The sequence below is a fragment of the Eptesicus fuscus genome, chromosome 15 (assembly GCF_027574615.1).
Source record: "Eptesicus fuscus isolate TK198812 chromosome 15, DD_ASM_mEF_20220401, whole genome shotgun sequence".
NCBI lineage: Eukaryota > Metazoa > Chordata > Mammalia > Chiroptera > Vespertilionidae > Eptesicus > Eptesicus fuscus.
In genome coordinates, this window is record NC_072487.1 from 40,794,196 (window position 1) to 40,807,613 (window position 13,418).

Sequence of the window (13,418 nt, forward strand, 5' to 3'; positions counted from 1 at the left end):
GGTATGAAGTGATATATTTAGCTCTACAGTCCCCTAAACACTGACTGCCCAATAGGGTCTGTGGGGTGTCATGCTGCAGAGAACTCTAGTTTCATTTTCTAATGAAAATATAAGGCTGCCTGTTCCCCTGTCCCCAGATCCACACAGAGCTGGACTACCTCCGTGAGAAATGACTCTCCTGTAGGGCTCGATGACCTTCATGTCAATCCGCTGCTCTTGTTCTCCAATCACCACTGTCCTCCACAGCCGGTTGTCCTCCCGCTCCTCTTCTGCCGTATATTCCGGAATAGACTCGGACTCCTGGCCAGAATCTTTGTTGGCTGTGGGATTCTCTGTAAAGGAAGCACAGAGCCAGGCGTCACTGAAGGAGCAAGACCCTCACAGTTGAGGCAGTTCAACAGCCAGCTGCCTCCTGGCAGAGTCAACCTGGTGGAACTGCCTATTTTATACAAATCACGTAAACGACCCTCAGGGAAGTCTGAGGACTCACTGACTGAACGATCAGATCCATTGCTAAGATCAAGCTGAGGGTGGGGACAGACGCAGGGCTAGAGCTGTCCTGTGTCAGCAGCGGTCCAAGAGGGTCTAGGCTGTACCAGCTCATCCTTGGTCATATAGGTTGGAGACCACAGGCCTTTCTGATGGGGCAAAAGGCTATTATCAGGTCCACATAATCCTGTTTTCCTTGGGCCACGTTTCCTGGTGTATCCTGAGTGTGCAGGGTCTTAGTCTCTTGATGATACCACTGTCTAGACCCCTGCTCTGAGACTCTTACAATGGAGCGGAACCTCCTTCCCTATTTGGAGCATATCTGGACATAAATTTGATATACTTCCTATGAATTTTTCAAAACATGCTAGAGCAGGATTTTACAGCAAACACAAGAAAGTAACTTTGTAGACCAGAAATGTTCCAAGGCCCCAAATTCTCAAGACTCCTATTTATAGGTGCATAAGGCAATAAAAAAAAGCCCACTGAGCATCTTGGGGGAGAAATTTACTACCCACTCTTGTGCATCCAGAAAAAGAAATCATGTTACATTTTTTAAAAGAATAAACAGCAATTGTTTCTATTTTTACTTGAAGTACTAGCAGAGTTTAACAATGATTAATCTTTGTAGGTTTAAGTAATTTGAAGGAAACGATTATTGATAACTTGCAAAATAATTCTGTGAGATATTATCTAATTTTTCTTTCTTTTAAAAATATGTTTTTATTGATTTCAGAGAGAGGAAGGGAGAGGTGGAGAGAGAGAGATAGAAACATCAATGATCAGAGAGAATCATCAATCAGCTGCCTCCTGGGGATTGAGCCCACAACTCGGGCATGTGCCCTGCCTAGGAATCGAATGGTGACCTCCTGGTTCATGGGTCAACATTCAACCACAGAGTCACACCAGCTGGGCTATCTTATTTTTCCATTCAAAGAAATGACCTTTGATTTACTTATATTCTTTTTATGGGACTTGGATAATAATAGCAATACTTTGAGTACCTACCATGTGTCAGGCACAGTAGTGGGTATTATACTAGACATGATACCAAATGCAAAAACTAACTGAAGTAGTTACCTTGGGTCACAGAGTCAGAAAACAAATATAGTCAAACCCTGACCTTTTCTACTCTTCTAAGCTATCACATTGTAACTCGAATATGTGCTTGTCTCATTCTTGTTTATTTTACTATGAGGCTGTGAGTTCCCTGGGCTAAGAAGCTCTGCCCGACCTTTGATATTCATCTCCACACTTAGCTTGGAAACCTGCACAGAGTACTCAGTAAAAATGGGGAGGGTGAGTGGGTAAATAAAGCTTTGACAAGTTCCTGGAAATATAGGTAGTCTGTAAGGAAGCCACAACAAAGCTATTATGCTCTGGAAGATTCCATAAGACACATTCAAACATGTCTAGTTTACCTGCAACTTAGAATAATAAAATGAAGTCCAGTTGGGAAGCAATCCTAGGCTTTTTTGCCAACACCAACAGCTACCACCACCTACAGAGCCTTGCCTCTCCCGGCCTCTTCTGTGTTCCCACCAGCGCTCAGCAGCTCACTAAGGATGGAAAGCAGCAGCCTTTGGCTTCAGATCAAGCACTGTGTTGCTGGTATAAATCCATCATCTGCATATGGAATCCCTTCCTGCTTCTCCCTTCCTGTTTGGGTTAGGGCCCTTGGATGCTCCTCTTAGCTCCCTTCCAGGGACCCTGTTTTCCATCTGGTCTCTGTGCCTGCAGAACTCTGGGCTCTGTTGTTGGTTCGTCGTTTGATGCTGCTGTATACACAGGCTCTCCCTTGCAATGAACTCACCGTCCACCAACCCCTCTTCATCCTGTTTGAGACTTTTTGGCCTGTTCTAAATTGGCCTGGGTGATCTGTGTGGGTTGTTTTCTGCATGCTTTACTGAGGCTACTTCATTTCAAAGTTTTGTATATTCTTTTTTTTTCTCTGATTATAAAAGTAAAACACACTCACCCTGGCCAGTGGTGCTCAGTGGTTAGAGTGTTGGCCCAAACAGTTTAGGGTCTCGGGTTCGATTCCCGGTCAAGGGTACGTGCCTGGGTTTCTGGTTCAATCCTTGACCCTGGTCGGGGCATGTGTGGGAGGCAACCAACTGATGTATTTCTCTCACATCAATGTTTCTCTCTCTCTCTCTCTCTTCCCCTCCCTCTCTCCCACTCTCTCTAAAAATCAATGGAAAAATATCCTCAGGTAAGGATTAACAACAATAACAACAAAGGTAAAACACACTAATTAAAGTACAAGCAATATAGAAATTGATCATGAAAACAACAAAAATCTTTAATGCCACTCTCACTCATTGTTTGATATGTATTCTTTTTTCTATGTGCATACGTACACATACACCTTTCCCCTCCAAATGTGTGATTATTCCAGATATTCTGCATGTTCTTGACACACTGTTCTATAATGTGGTCCTCTTCAATAATATCACACAGGCTTCTTTTTGTCTCAATGTATATAACCTCTGCTTTTAAAGTAGCCTTAGAGCCCTGGCCGAGTAGCTCAGTTGCTTAGAGCATTGTCCTGATATGCTGAGGTTTTGAGTTTGATTTCCGGTCAGGGTGCATACAAGAATCAACCAATGAATGCATAAATAAGTGAAACAACAAATTGATATTTCTCTCTCTCTCCTCCCTTCCTTTCTCTCTCTCTCAAACCAATCAATCAATAAATAAAATAAAAGTAGCCCTAGTTCTATTCTTCTGATGCCTTTTAGTTTATCAATCCCATAGGGATAGAAATTTAATTTTATTTCATTTTGTTTTTGTTCCTTAGAAAGAATTTGTTTTAGTTAATATCTTCATACTGGTATCTTACCTCATTCGGGTACCTACTGCTATAGGCTAAGTGTCTAGCAATGGAATGCTGGATCAGAGGGTATAAGCACCTAAGGTTTCTATGAACATTTCTGCCCTGAAAAATATGACATCAAAATATAGGAAATTCCTGTTTTCTCACACTGTCAAAAACATTGGAGCTTATCAAAACTTATAAGCCCTGACAATTTAGAGTGAAACCTGTCTCTTTATTGTTTTAATTTGTATTTATTTATTAACCCTTTGCACTAGCTTGCTTTTTTCTCGATTCCTTTATTCTAATGCTAACCGTGTCTAGTCACACTCGACATCCGAGTGCAAAAGGTTAAAGAAGGTGAGAATTTTTCATTTTATTTATTTTTTGTTAATCCTCACCAGAGGATATTTTTCCCCCCATTGATTTTTAGAGAGAGCAGAAGGGAGAGACAGAGTAACATGGATGTGAGAGAGACAGTTGGTTGCCTCCCAGCTGGGATCGAGCCTGCAACCCAGGTACATGCTCTTGCCTAGGAATTGAACCTGGACCCTTCAGTCTGCAGGCCAACACTCTAACCACTGAGATAAACTGGCCAAGGCAAGAAGGTGAGAATTTTTAAGTACTTATTGGTTATTTATATTTCTCTCACTGAATGGGAGGCACTTTTAAGTCCCTTACCTATTGTCTTTATTGGTTTATGGGAGTTCTTTATATAGAACTTTGTCACATAGTGCAATTATTTTCTTGTCTTATGCTTTCCTTTTAAATTTGTGTTTTTTTTCCAAATCTACACTAATAAAAGAGAAGCATGCAAATTAACCATCACTCTGCTACACCCACAGCCAATCAGGAGTGAGTATGCAAATTAGCCCAACCAAGATGGCGGCGGCCATGGAGCTGGAGCAAGCAGGAGGCTTGGGTTGCCCCCAGCAATGGAGGAAGCCAAGCTTCCCACCCACCCTGGCCAGCCCTGGCCTCCGCTTAAAGCTACAAAGTTTCAATTATAGAAGATAAATAAATCCCAGATACCTGCTTCCAGGGCCCTGGCCTCCGCTCAAGGAGGCACTGAAAAAAAAGAAAGAAAAGAAAAAAAGGAGGGGCTGGGAGCCTGGATCACCGGGGGGCATGGCCAGCCTGAAAACAGCCCTCAGCTCCACACCCAGGCTGGCCACACTCCCATGGGGTGAGGGTCCCCACTGGGGGGCTTGACCAGCCTGCAAACAGCCATCAGCCCCTCACCCAAACTGGCTAAGCACCCCAGTGGGGACCCTCACCCTGAAGGGGGTGTGGCCAGCCTGAAAACAGCCCTCAGTCCCTCACCCCATCAGTGGGGGTCAGTTGGAGGTGATCAGGACAGCAGGGGGGGGCAGTTTAGAGTGAGCAGGCCAACAGGGGGGCAGTGGGGGTGAGCAGGCTAGTAGGGAGGGAAGGAGGGGGTGAGCACACTGGCACGGGGGGCAGTTGGGGGTGATCAGGCTGGCGGGGGGGCAGTTGGGAGTGAGCAGGCCGGCAGGCAGAGTGGTTAGGGGCAATCAGGCAGGCAGGCAGGCAGGTGAGCAGTTAGGAGCCAGCAGTCCTGGATTGCAAGAGGGATGTCCGGCTGCTGGTTTAGGCCCGATCCCTGTAAACCAGCAGTAGGACATTCTTTGAGGGGTCTCAGATTGGAGAGGGTGCAGGCCGGGCTGAGGGACACCCCCCCACATGCACGAATTTCGTGCACCAGGCCTCTAGTGTAAATATAATATTTTATGTTGTTGACTCTGTCCATTTTTATGTTTATTTTTTTTTATTATCTATAATAATAAAAGCATAATATGCTAATTAGACCGGACAGCTGAACGAACTTCCAGATGTCATTATGGACGTTCTTCCGGATGAAGCTGCGGCAGCGGGGGCCGAGGCAGAGGCAGTTAGGGGCGATCAGGCAGGCAGGTGAGCGGTTAGGAGCAATCAGGCAGGCAGGCTAGCGGTTAGGAGCCAGAGGTCCTAGATTGCAAGAGGGATGTCAGACATCCCCTGAGGGGTCCCAGATTGTGAGAGGGCACAGGCCGGGCTGAGGGAACCCCCCACCCATGCATGAATTTTGTGCACCGGGCCTCTAGTTGTATCATAATAAGAAAGGACACCTCTACCTTAAGAATACGTATATATACAAACACATTTTCCTACAGTTTATTTTAGAAAACAACAGTACTATTACTAATTTTAGTATAAAATTTTGAGGCTGGACCATTTTATGAAATGTTATTGCTAATGTTTCAGAGGGTGAGAGCTGGCCAGTTGCTGGGGTTCCTTCTCCTTCCCCACCTCTGAGGACTGGGGCAAAAGAAATTATTTAAGGGCTAGAGGTACATCTCTTAAGGTTCATTTTAGAAGTCCACAATATAAGCTAGTAAAAAGTAAAGCTAGCTTTATTTACTTCCTTGAATTAGTAATATCCACCCGATCTTAATAACAATTCTTCTATAACTATAAATTACCATCCTCCCCCTAGCCATCATTTTCTCACTATTATGAAACTTTTCAGGTCTCATTTAACTCTCTATCCCCAGGTCCTCCAGATTTCATTTTTGGTATCATGCCATCTCCACTAAGAAATGCTTGATTTTCTTTGTCTCTTTTTTCTCAGTAACAAATTTTTCTCTCTGGCCACTGTTGAAGTCAATTAAGCCTGGTACACAGGGGAAGTGTCAACTTGAACATTTTCTCCCATGTTTTGTGAAATGACTTAGTACACAAGCTCTTAAATGCTATACAGACCACAGTAAGGAATCCACCATTGGTGTCATTATGGACTAATTAGAAATTATGTCAGCTGTGGCCTTCAGTTGGGGACGTACATCTAGGGAAGGTGATTAGCTGTCTCTATTGTGATCTTGCACTGATAATGTAAATAATCTTAAAAGTTGTTGTTTAAACTTTTTCTTGTTAAAGGAAAGACATCCTGTACTCAGTAAACAAGTTTCTACCATTTTTATGGTGGTAAAGAGCAGGCAAGCAATACATTTGAATGTAAAAACTCATCATACAAAAGTACAAAGAAAAATCAACCTTTCAGACCACACCGTTACAGCACAAGGTTGCTTGTGGATAAAATAAAATAACCTCCACACTTGATTCATTTATATACAGAGTTAAAACATGGACGTGATTCTATAAGCTGCTTGCCTGCTGGCTGTGAAAATAGTGAAAGACAGCAAACAGGGAAGTTAAATGTGGTGACTCCCTGACCATCTAGAAAAATTCGGGGTACCTTATTCACAGAAAAGACTCTAGTTACAGGTTAGTTTTAGAAAAGGTAGCTTAAATGCGGTGACTAAACACCACTTAGGAAGAAAAAAATATAAAAGCACAGGAGTATTATAACATTCTTATCAGAAATATTCAGGCTAAAATTCTTTATCATTTTTCCATTTCTCTTATGAAATGCCTTTGCTGAGATCCGGATTATGGTAAAAATAACTTTGCAGCTGGTTTGGAAAACAGAACTAGGTCATCATCTTTTCTGACCTTTGGATATATTGAAGTTTTTAAGGTTAGTATAATGAAGCATTAAAAAGAAAACTCAGATTTCCTTTAATAGAAAGACTGACCTCCTAAGTCCTTCACTACCTACATATTTCTCATATCTTTGGCACTTGTAAATATCAAAGGAAATCCAACCTTAATTATATCAGCACTTTGATGATATTTCCCAACTATTTGGACACAATTATTAAAAGAAAATTGCTTGGAAGTAAAAAACCAATTTAACATCTTTTGATAGTGAAATTCAAAATTTTTTCATTAAGCAAAATCACGGTGTGGGAAAATAAACTGGCAGTAAGGGTTGGTCATTAGCTACTGTGAAAAACAGGCAATGACTTGAATGTCCTTCAAGAACCCTCAGCCATGAAAATGGCTGAATAAAAGGGTGAGTAAATGTGAGGGGGTGCTATCAGGGTTGGCTTCAGATATATGAGCCTAACCTAGTAAGACTCTCTCCTACGCAGAAACCGGTTTGGCTCAGTGGATAGAGCGTTGGCCTTCGGACTGAAAGGTCCCGGGTTCGATTCCGGTCAAGGGCATGTACCTTGGTTGCGGGCACATCCCCAGTAGGGGGTGTGCAGGAGGCAGCTGATTGATGTTTCTAACTCTCTATCCCTCTCTCTTCCTATCTGTAAAAAGTCAATAAAATATATTAAAAGACTCTCTCCTAGTCATTGTCAGTATATTTATCAAGAAGCAGGATGGCCCAGGAGTCAAGGACAACAACTCGGGGCTTAAATGCTGGCTCTAACATTTACTAGCTGTGTGACCTTAGGTAAATTACTTAACCTCTCTGTGCCTCAGTGTTCTTATCTTAAAATAGGGAAATAGCTATTCATAGCATTGACATGAGGATTAACATAGTTAATATTTATAAAGTAGCTAGCACTGATCCTGGCACATAGTAAGCACTATGAAAGTATTCATTAAATAGAATAGATTACTGACCAAACACTTTTGAAATGCTGTGCCTTAAAAACTCCAGTTTTGTTTAGAATGTATATGCCCAGTTCCAAATGCTCACACAAGAAACCCAAAACACATGCAGCTTTTAAGCATTGATTTCATAATTTGGGACTAAAATGTATTCCATCCCTTTCAACACAGTCAGCTATCCATGTCTACATGTTTATAAAATACAGCTATTCAGATAGACTCTGTGTTTTCAGTGTTTGATGTTTTTTGTTTAAAAGTGTCTAAACATTCATCTTTCATCTGACAATCAGGGTGGACTTTAACATTCAAGTGATATTCAAATTCTGTCCTTTGAATTTAAGACCTAAAAGTAGGGTTGTGGCTGTTAAACTGGTTCTCTCAGCATAACTGTATTGACTAAAAAAAAACTATGTCAGCAAGTGGCAGCTTTAATTACCAGTGTGTTCAGCCACTACCACTTTGCTTGGCAGTTTGACTATTTATAAAAATAAAAGCTTCAGATGTGGTGTGATAGAGCTCCCCAGGGCAACAGGAAAGTGCAGGGGGAGGGGCGGGAGGAGCCCACAGGGTCACGCCACAGCTGTCTTCTGTGGGATTGTAAATCAAGACATGATTCACACATGTGAGAATATCTTAGCAGGAAAAGGGCCGGGGCAGCTGGGGGTCGCTGGGATGGATGGAGTAGCTGGGGAAGAGCCTCTGAGATGGTAGAAAACAGTATGAATGGAAGCCCTTCTTTGGCCTCTTATTTGTGTATTTCAACCTATAGGGTCAAATGCCCAGACGACTATAGAAATTCAAAAGCATGACAAAAATGCAATATAAAATCACTACTTAAAACAGCATAAACTGTAGAATTAGTAGTTTACCCACTTCCTTTTTTAATTTTTTATTTCTTTTTATTATGAGGTTGAGGAGATAAAGCCTTCTGCTCTGTGATGGCAAGGACTCAATCTGTGCTGGTCAACCTTGTAGACCCTGGTGGCTCAATGACCATTGGTGGAATTAATTCACTAATTTGATGAATGTCCTAATTATGTTCCCCTAGGAATGACACTGCTGGAATGAACATGGCTCTAAAAGTCAAGGCATCATTTAGTAATGGTATTTCAATTCTTTTATAGAGCAAAAGTATTTTATTTACTTATTTATCTATTCTAATTGAATTTATTAAAACTAACAAACAAAGTAGAAACATACTCTTGCCCTCTTCTACTCTCCCCCACCCCCCTTTCCCTCTGGTAATGGTCTTACTGTTGTCTGTGTCTATGAGGGTTTTTTGTTTTGATTTGTTTTTGCTTAATCCCTTCTCTTTCACCCAACCTCCCAACCCCTCTTCCTTCCGACAGCTGTCAGTCTCTTCTCTATACCTATGAGTCTGTTTCTATTTTGTTAGTTTATTTTGTTCATTAGATTCCATAACAAACCCCATATCATTGAGCAAGAGAAAGAATTAAAATGAGACTGATATTCGTATTAGAAGTGTCTGTGTTTGATGCAGAAACTTTTTATTTTCTCCCTTTTTATTCTTCCCTCACCACAGCCTACTCCACTCGTCCTTCCCTGCCCTCATGGATCAGACACTCTAGTGGGAAGAGAAAGACAATAAACATGCAGACAATTAGTTAAATAACATGATTAGTGTTATTTAATTAGTGATATGGAAAATAAAATGAGCACCAGGATAGAGAGTGACTGGATGGTGGGGGTGGGGATCTGAATAAAGAGAAGGGAGCAGCTATGTAAGAATCTGGGAGAAGAACATTTCAGATAGTGGAAGCTTGTACAGAGAAATTGGTAATTCTCTGCTTCAAATTTTATCTTCCTTCCAGATTAAATTCTTCTTCTCTGCAAACCCAGCTCCAATTTTCTTACAATACAGCATGTAACAGCCTTCTCTCAATCCCAGTGCCTAGCATAGGTCTGGAATAGAGTAGGGGTTTAACAAAAGAGCAATGGCTATGCGTGACCTTTGACAAGCTCTAAACTGTCAATCACAGCCACCTATGAGCCGAGATACAAATAGAAGCTTCCAGAAATCACAGAAAAGAGCCAACAGCAACAAAATGGGAGGTTTGTTATTAATGCCACTGAGATAATCTTTCACTTTTCACATAATGTTGGCCTTGCCAACTTGGCAACTTACCATGCCCAGTGTACTCAAAAGAATCAGCTTCGTCAGGGGTGTCGAGTTCATCCACATTGATATCAATTTCATCTGGACTGTCCAGGTTATCATCTGAGAGAACAGACCCTTCACTCTGGTCCAGAGAAAGATTGATATTTGGGGCTGTGAGCTTGATTCTCTGAGGATGAGGGTCATTAAGATCCAATGAATTGGGTGGTTCTAAAGAAGAAACAGAATAAACACATGAGGTATTAGACCATATACATGACTGCCAAGGGTGATTGTGGGACCCAATGGAAAAACACCTGTAAAGCCTTTTTAGCGAAGGTAGACCTGCTAAAAAAATATCCTTCTCTGGGATTTAGAACCCCCTTCTTGACCAGTGGCCTCAGTGCTGGCTTGTCTCAGCCCCATCAGCCCTGGCCGTGTAGAAATAGGAAGTGGGAGCCATCGCTAAATTGGCAGAAAACTAGTTTTCAGTACTGCCCTGCTCAGATTTCAGAACTTAAAACTGATATAATATGAAATTTAATTTTATGGTGTGTGTTGTATAAGAAAGACAGTTAAGCTTACATATAACTGATCATGGTTCATGCAGACTAATCCTATGGAATGGAGGGTAAGAACTTTTTCTGCTATGTTCCCAGATAGCCCCCAAACACTTTTCTTCAGCTTCTGATAACTCTGCAGATGATGTGCAGTGATATTTCTTTGGCTGGCATTCTTTCTTTCTTTATTTTTAATAAAACTGAGGTATCCTCCCAGATTACATTTTTTAAAATTATTGAGCAGTCATTACATTACCTCTTATGCCAATATTGTTTGTCATTGGTTCCCATACCTTAAGGAGATGGTCTTATGTTAAGGCTCCTGGAAGTAGCTGCTACATTTTAATTGTAATATGTATATCTTGCCACTAATGTGTCATTCACTTAACAGAAGAAGAGCTGGAGAAGTAATTTTTAATCAAGTTGATCCTAATTAAATATTCCTAAAAATCGAAATTTCACGATTCTCTTTCACAAAGTATTTTGAAGGCCTTCTGGTATACCTCTCAATTCTGGAATTCAAATCTGGTCTTTTCATAAGGAAGTTAACACCGTTTTTGTTTTTTTTTGCCATTAAGATGTTCTGTATAGAACATCACCCAAACCATGTTACGTATAATGTTTTTATTATTTGAAAAAGTTTCTAGTGACCAATAAGTTTGAAAAACAATGGATTTCTATATTACAGAAATTCTCAGAACAGTACTATCCAGAAGAAATCTTTGTAACAATAGAAATGTTAAGGAATTGAAATAAACCTAGTGTATCTGAAGAACTGAATTTCTCCAATTTATTTTAACTTTAATTAATTTAAATAGCCACATATGCATAGGCCATGGACACTGACTATAGTGTGGTAAGGGTCTGGGGTGAGGTGTGGGTTGGGTAGAGGGAGCAAAGAGGGGAGGGGGGAATTGGATCACCTGTAAAACTGTTAACAGTAAAAAAAAAAAGTCACATGACTAGTATTCTGAAGAATGTACTTAAATGCTTAGACAAAAAAAAAAATTTGACTCCCTTCTTCCTACTCCATTTCAGGTTTGGCTGATAGGGTCAGGATTCAGAATCTTGGTATGATCCTGAAGCTGGTACAGTTCAAAGAAGTGTCCTTAGTAGAAGGACAAAGTGGAAGTCACATAGATTGCAAAATATTAATTTAAAATTCCTTTTTGAATATGCCTTAGGTTGCACACCCTTAGAGTATAGGGTTTCTTTTTCTTTCTTTCTTTTTAATAACCAGGTTACTGAGCCTTCTTGGTATCACATTTCTAATTTTAAACATTCTCACACTAAGTATAAAGTTGGTGAACTTAGATGTTAGTTAGAAATTGCTATTATGATATACAGTAGCCAGTTATCACAGGAAGTGGAAACACTGCCAGATAAGGCCATGGCTCAGAATATAAAAGGTGGCCCTCACTAGTGAGCATCAATATTCAAGTCAACCCTGAAATTAACCAAATTGAGCCTAACACCTTCTTCACACATATTTTCCCTCCCTTTCTTCACAAGTTGGAGGCATAGGAAGTGTTCTCTCACTGAATAATGAAAATGTTTGAATATAGAATAGCACTGAAGGAAATAAACAAATACTCCTCTCACCTGGCCTCATGTCTGCAGCACCAGGACTCAGCATTCCCTGCTCAAAGGGGATGTCCATTCCTACATCCTCTGGCAGTGGTCTGAAAGACAGCAAAGCAAAGAGTGTTCAAAGTTGTGTGGGGTTTAATTTTCTTTGAAAGGGGACCACTGAGATTCCAGGATAGTATTTTTAATTCACGTGGAATGAATCAAGTACATGTACTGAATCCACTCTAAGTGGCCATAAATTAGAATGAAGACCTTCTTGGTTACTGTGAATGAGAACCATGGACACCAATGTCACTCGGTACATGCGGCCTGTCACTCCTCCTACCAGCTCACATAAGTAAATACACCCCAAGTAAAAAAACTCAGAAACAGGAAAAGCAAAGCACTAATAAAATATACTTAAGAGAGTAATATATATTTTTCAATAAGAAAGGAATATATGTGCTTTGGAGTAAAGATAGAACTGACTTTGTATATATCTCTTCCTCTGTGTAAATTTGAGCAGATCCCTTAAATAACATGGGCCGAGAAAAGTATACTCTGCTGGTCTCACTTTCTTTATTTGTAAAACTAGAGTCCCGGTGCACAAAATTCATGCACTCGTGGGGGTGGGATGTCCCTCAGCCCGGCCTGCACCCTCTTGTAGTCCAGGACCCCTCGCTTGTTACTCCTTATTGCTCGGCTCACTGCTGCTTAGTGCTGCTGGAGGCGGGAGAGGCTCCCGCCACCGCCGCTGCGCTTGCCAGCTGAGAGCCCGGTTTCTGGCTGAGTGGTGCTCTCCCTGTGGGAGTGCACTGACCACCAAGGGGCAGCTCCAGTGGTGAGTGTCCGGCCCCTGGTGGTCAGTGAGCATCATAGCGACCAGTCATTCCACTGTTCGGTCAATTTGCATATTAGCCTTTTATTATATAGGATAGGGATACTAGTATACCACCTACCTCATGAGTTGTCGAAAAGATTAAGCAATTAAGTAAAATACCTAAAAGTCCTAAGAAAGTATCAACCAATGTTATTTTCTTTAATTCTTTAAAAATTTTAAATTCATTGTGAATTACATATTGGTAAAGATGGTTCCAGTCATGAGTTACCATCTCTGCTCTCTAATCAATGCCAAGCCCAGGGCCATTTATGTTAGCCTACTTGGTAAGACAAGTGTAGGGGAATAGAAAAATACTGAGGAAAACTGTGACAAATTTATATGCTCTTGTAGGAAACTGGCCACACTGTTCAGTCAATTCCTCTTGACTTATTTTCATCTCCCATCCCTCATTCAGTAAATCCTCATTTATCATGATAATGTATTTATCTTCTTGGTGGCTTCCATATAACTTCACTCATCCGGGGTGAATCCTTGTGATGTAGACACTAATCCAAATTT

General features: G+C 41.1%; 1 protein-coding gene across 2 annotated transcripts in view; it reads right to left on the minus strand.

The window, feature by feature from the left end:
* PRUNE2 (prune homolog 2 with BCH domain) overlaps positions 1–13,418 on the minus strand; it is a 213,501-nt gene that overhangs the window by 20,896 nt on the left and 179,187 nt on the right. For both annotated transcript variants that reach the window (XM_054727662.1, XM_054727663.1), the window contains 3 exons: positions 12,053–12,132; positions 9,921–10,121; positions 159–332 (listed from right to left, as the gene is read on the minus strand). In XM_054727662.1, coding sequence (XP_054583637.1) covers positions 159–332; positions 9,921–10,121; positions 12,053–12,132 — 455 coding nt within the window. The remainder of the gene's footprint in view (positions 1–158; positions 333–9,920; positions 10,122–12,052; positions 12,133–13,418) is intronic.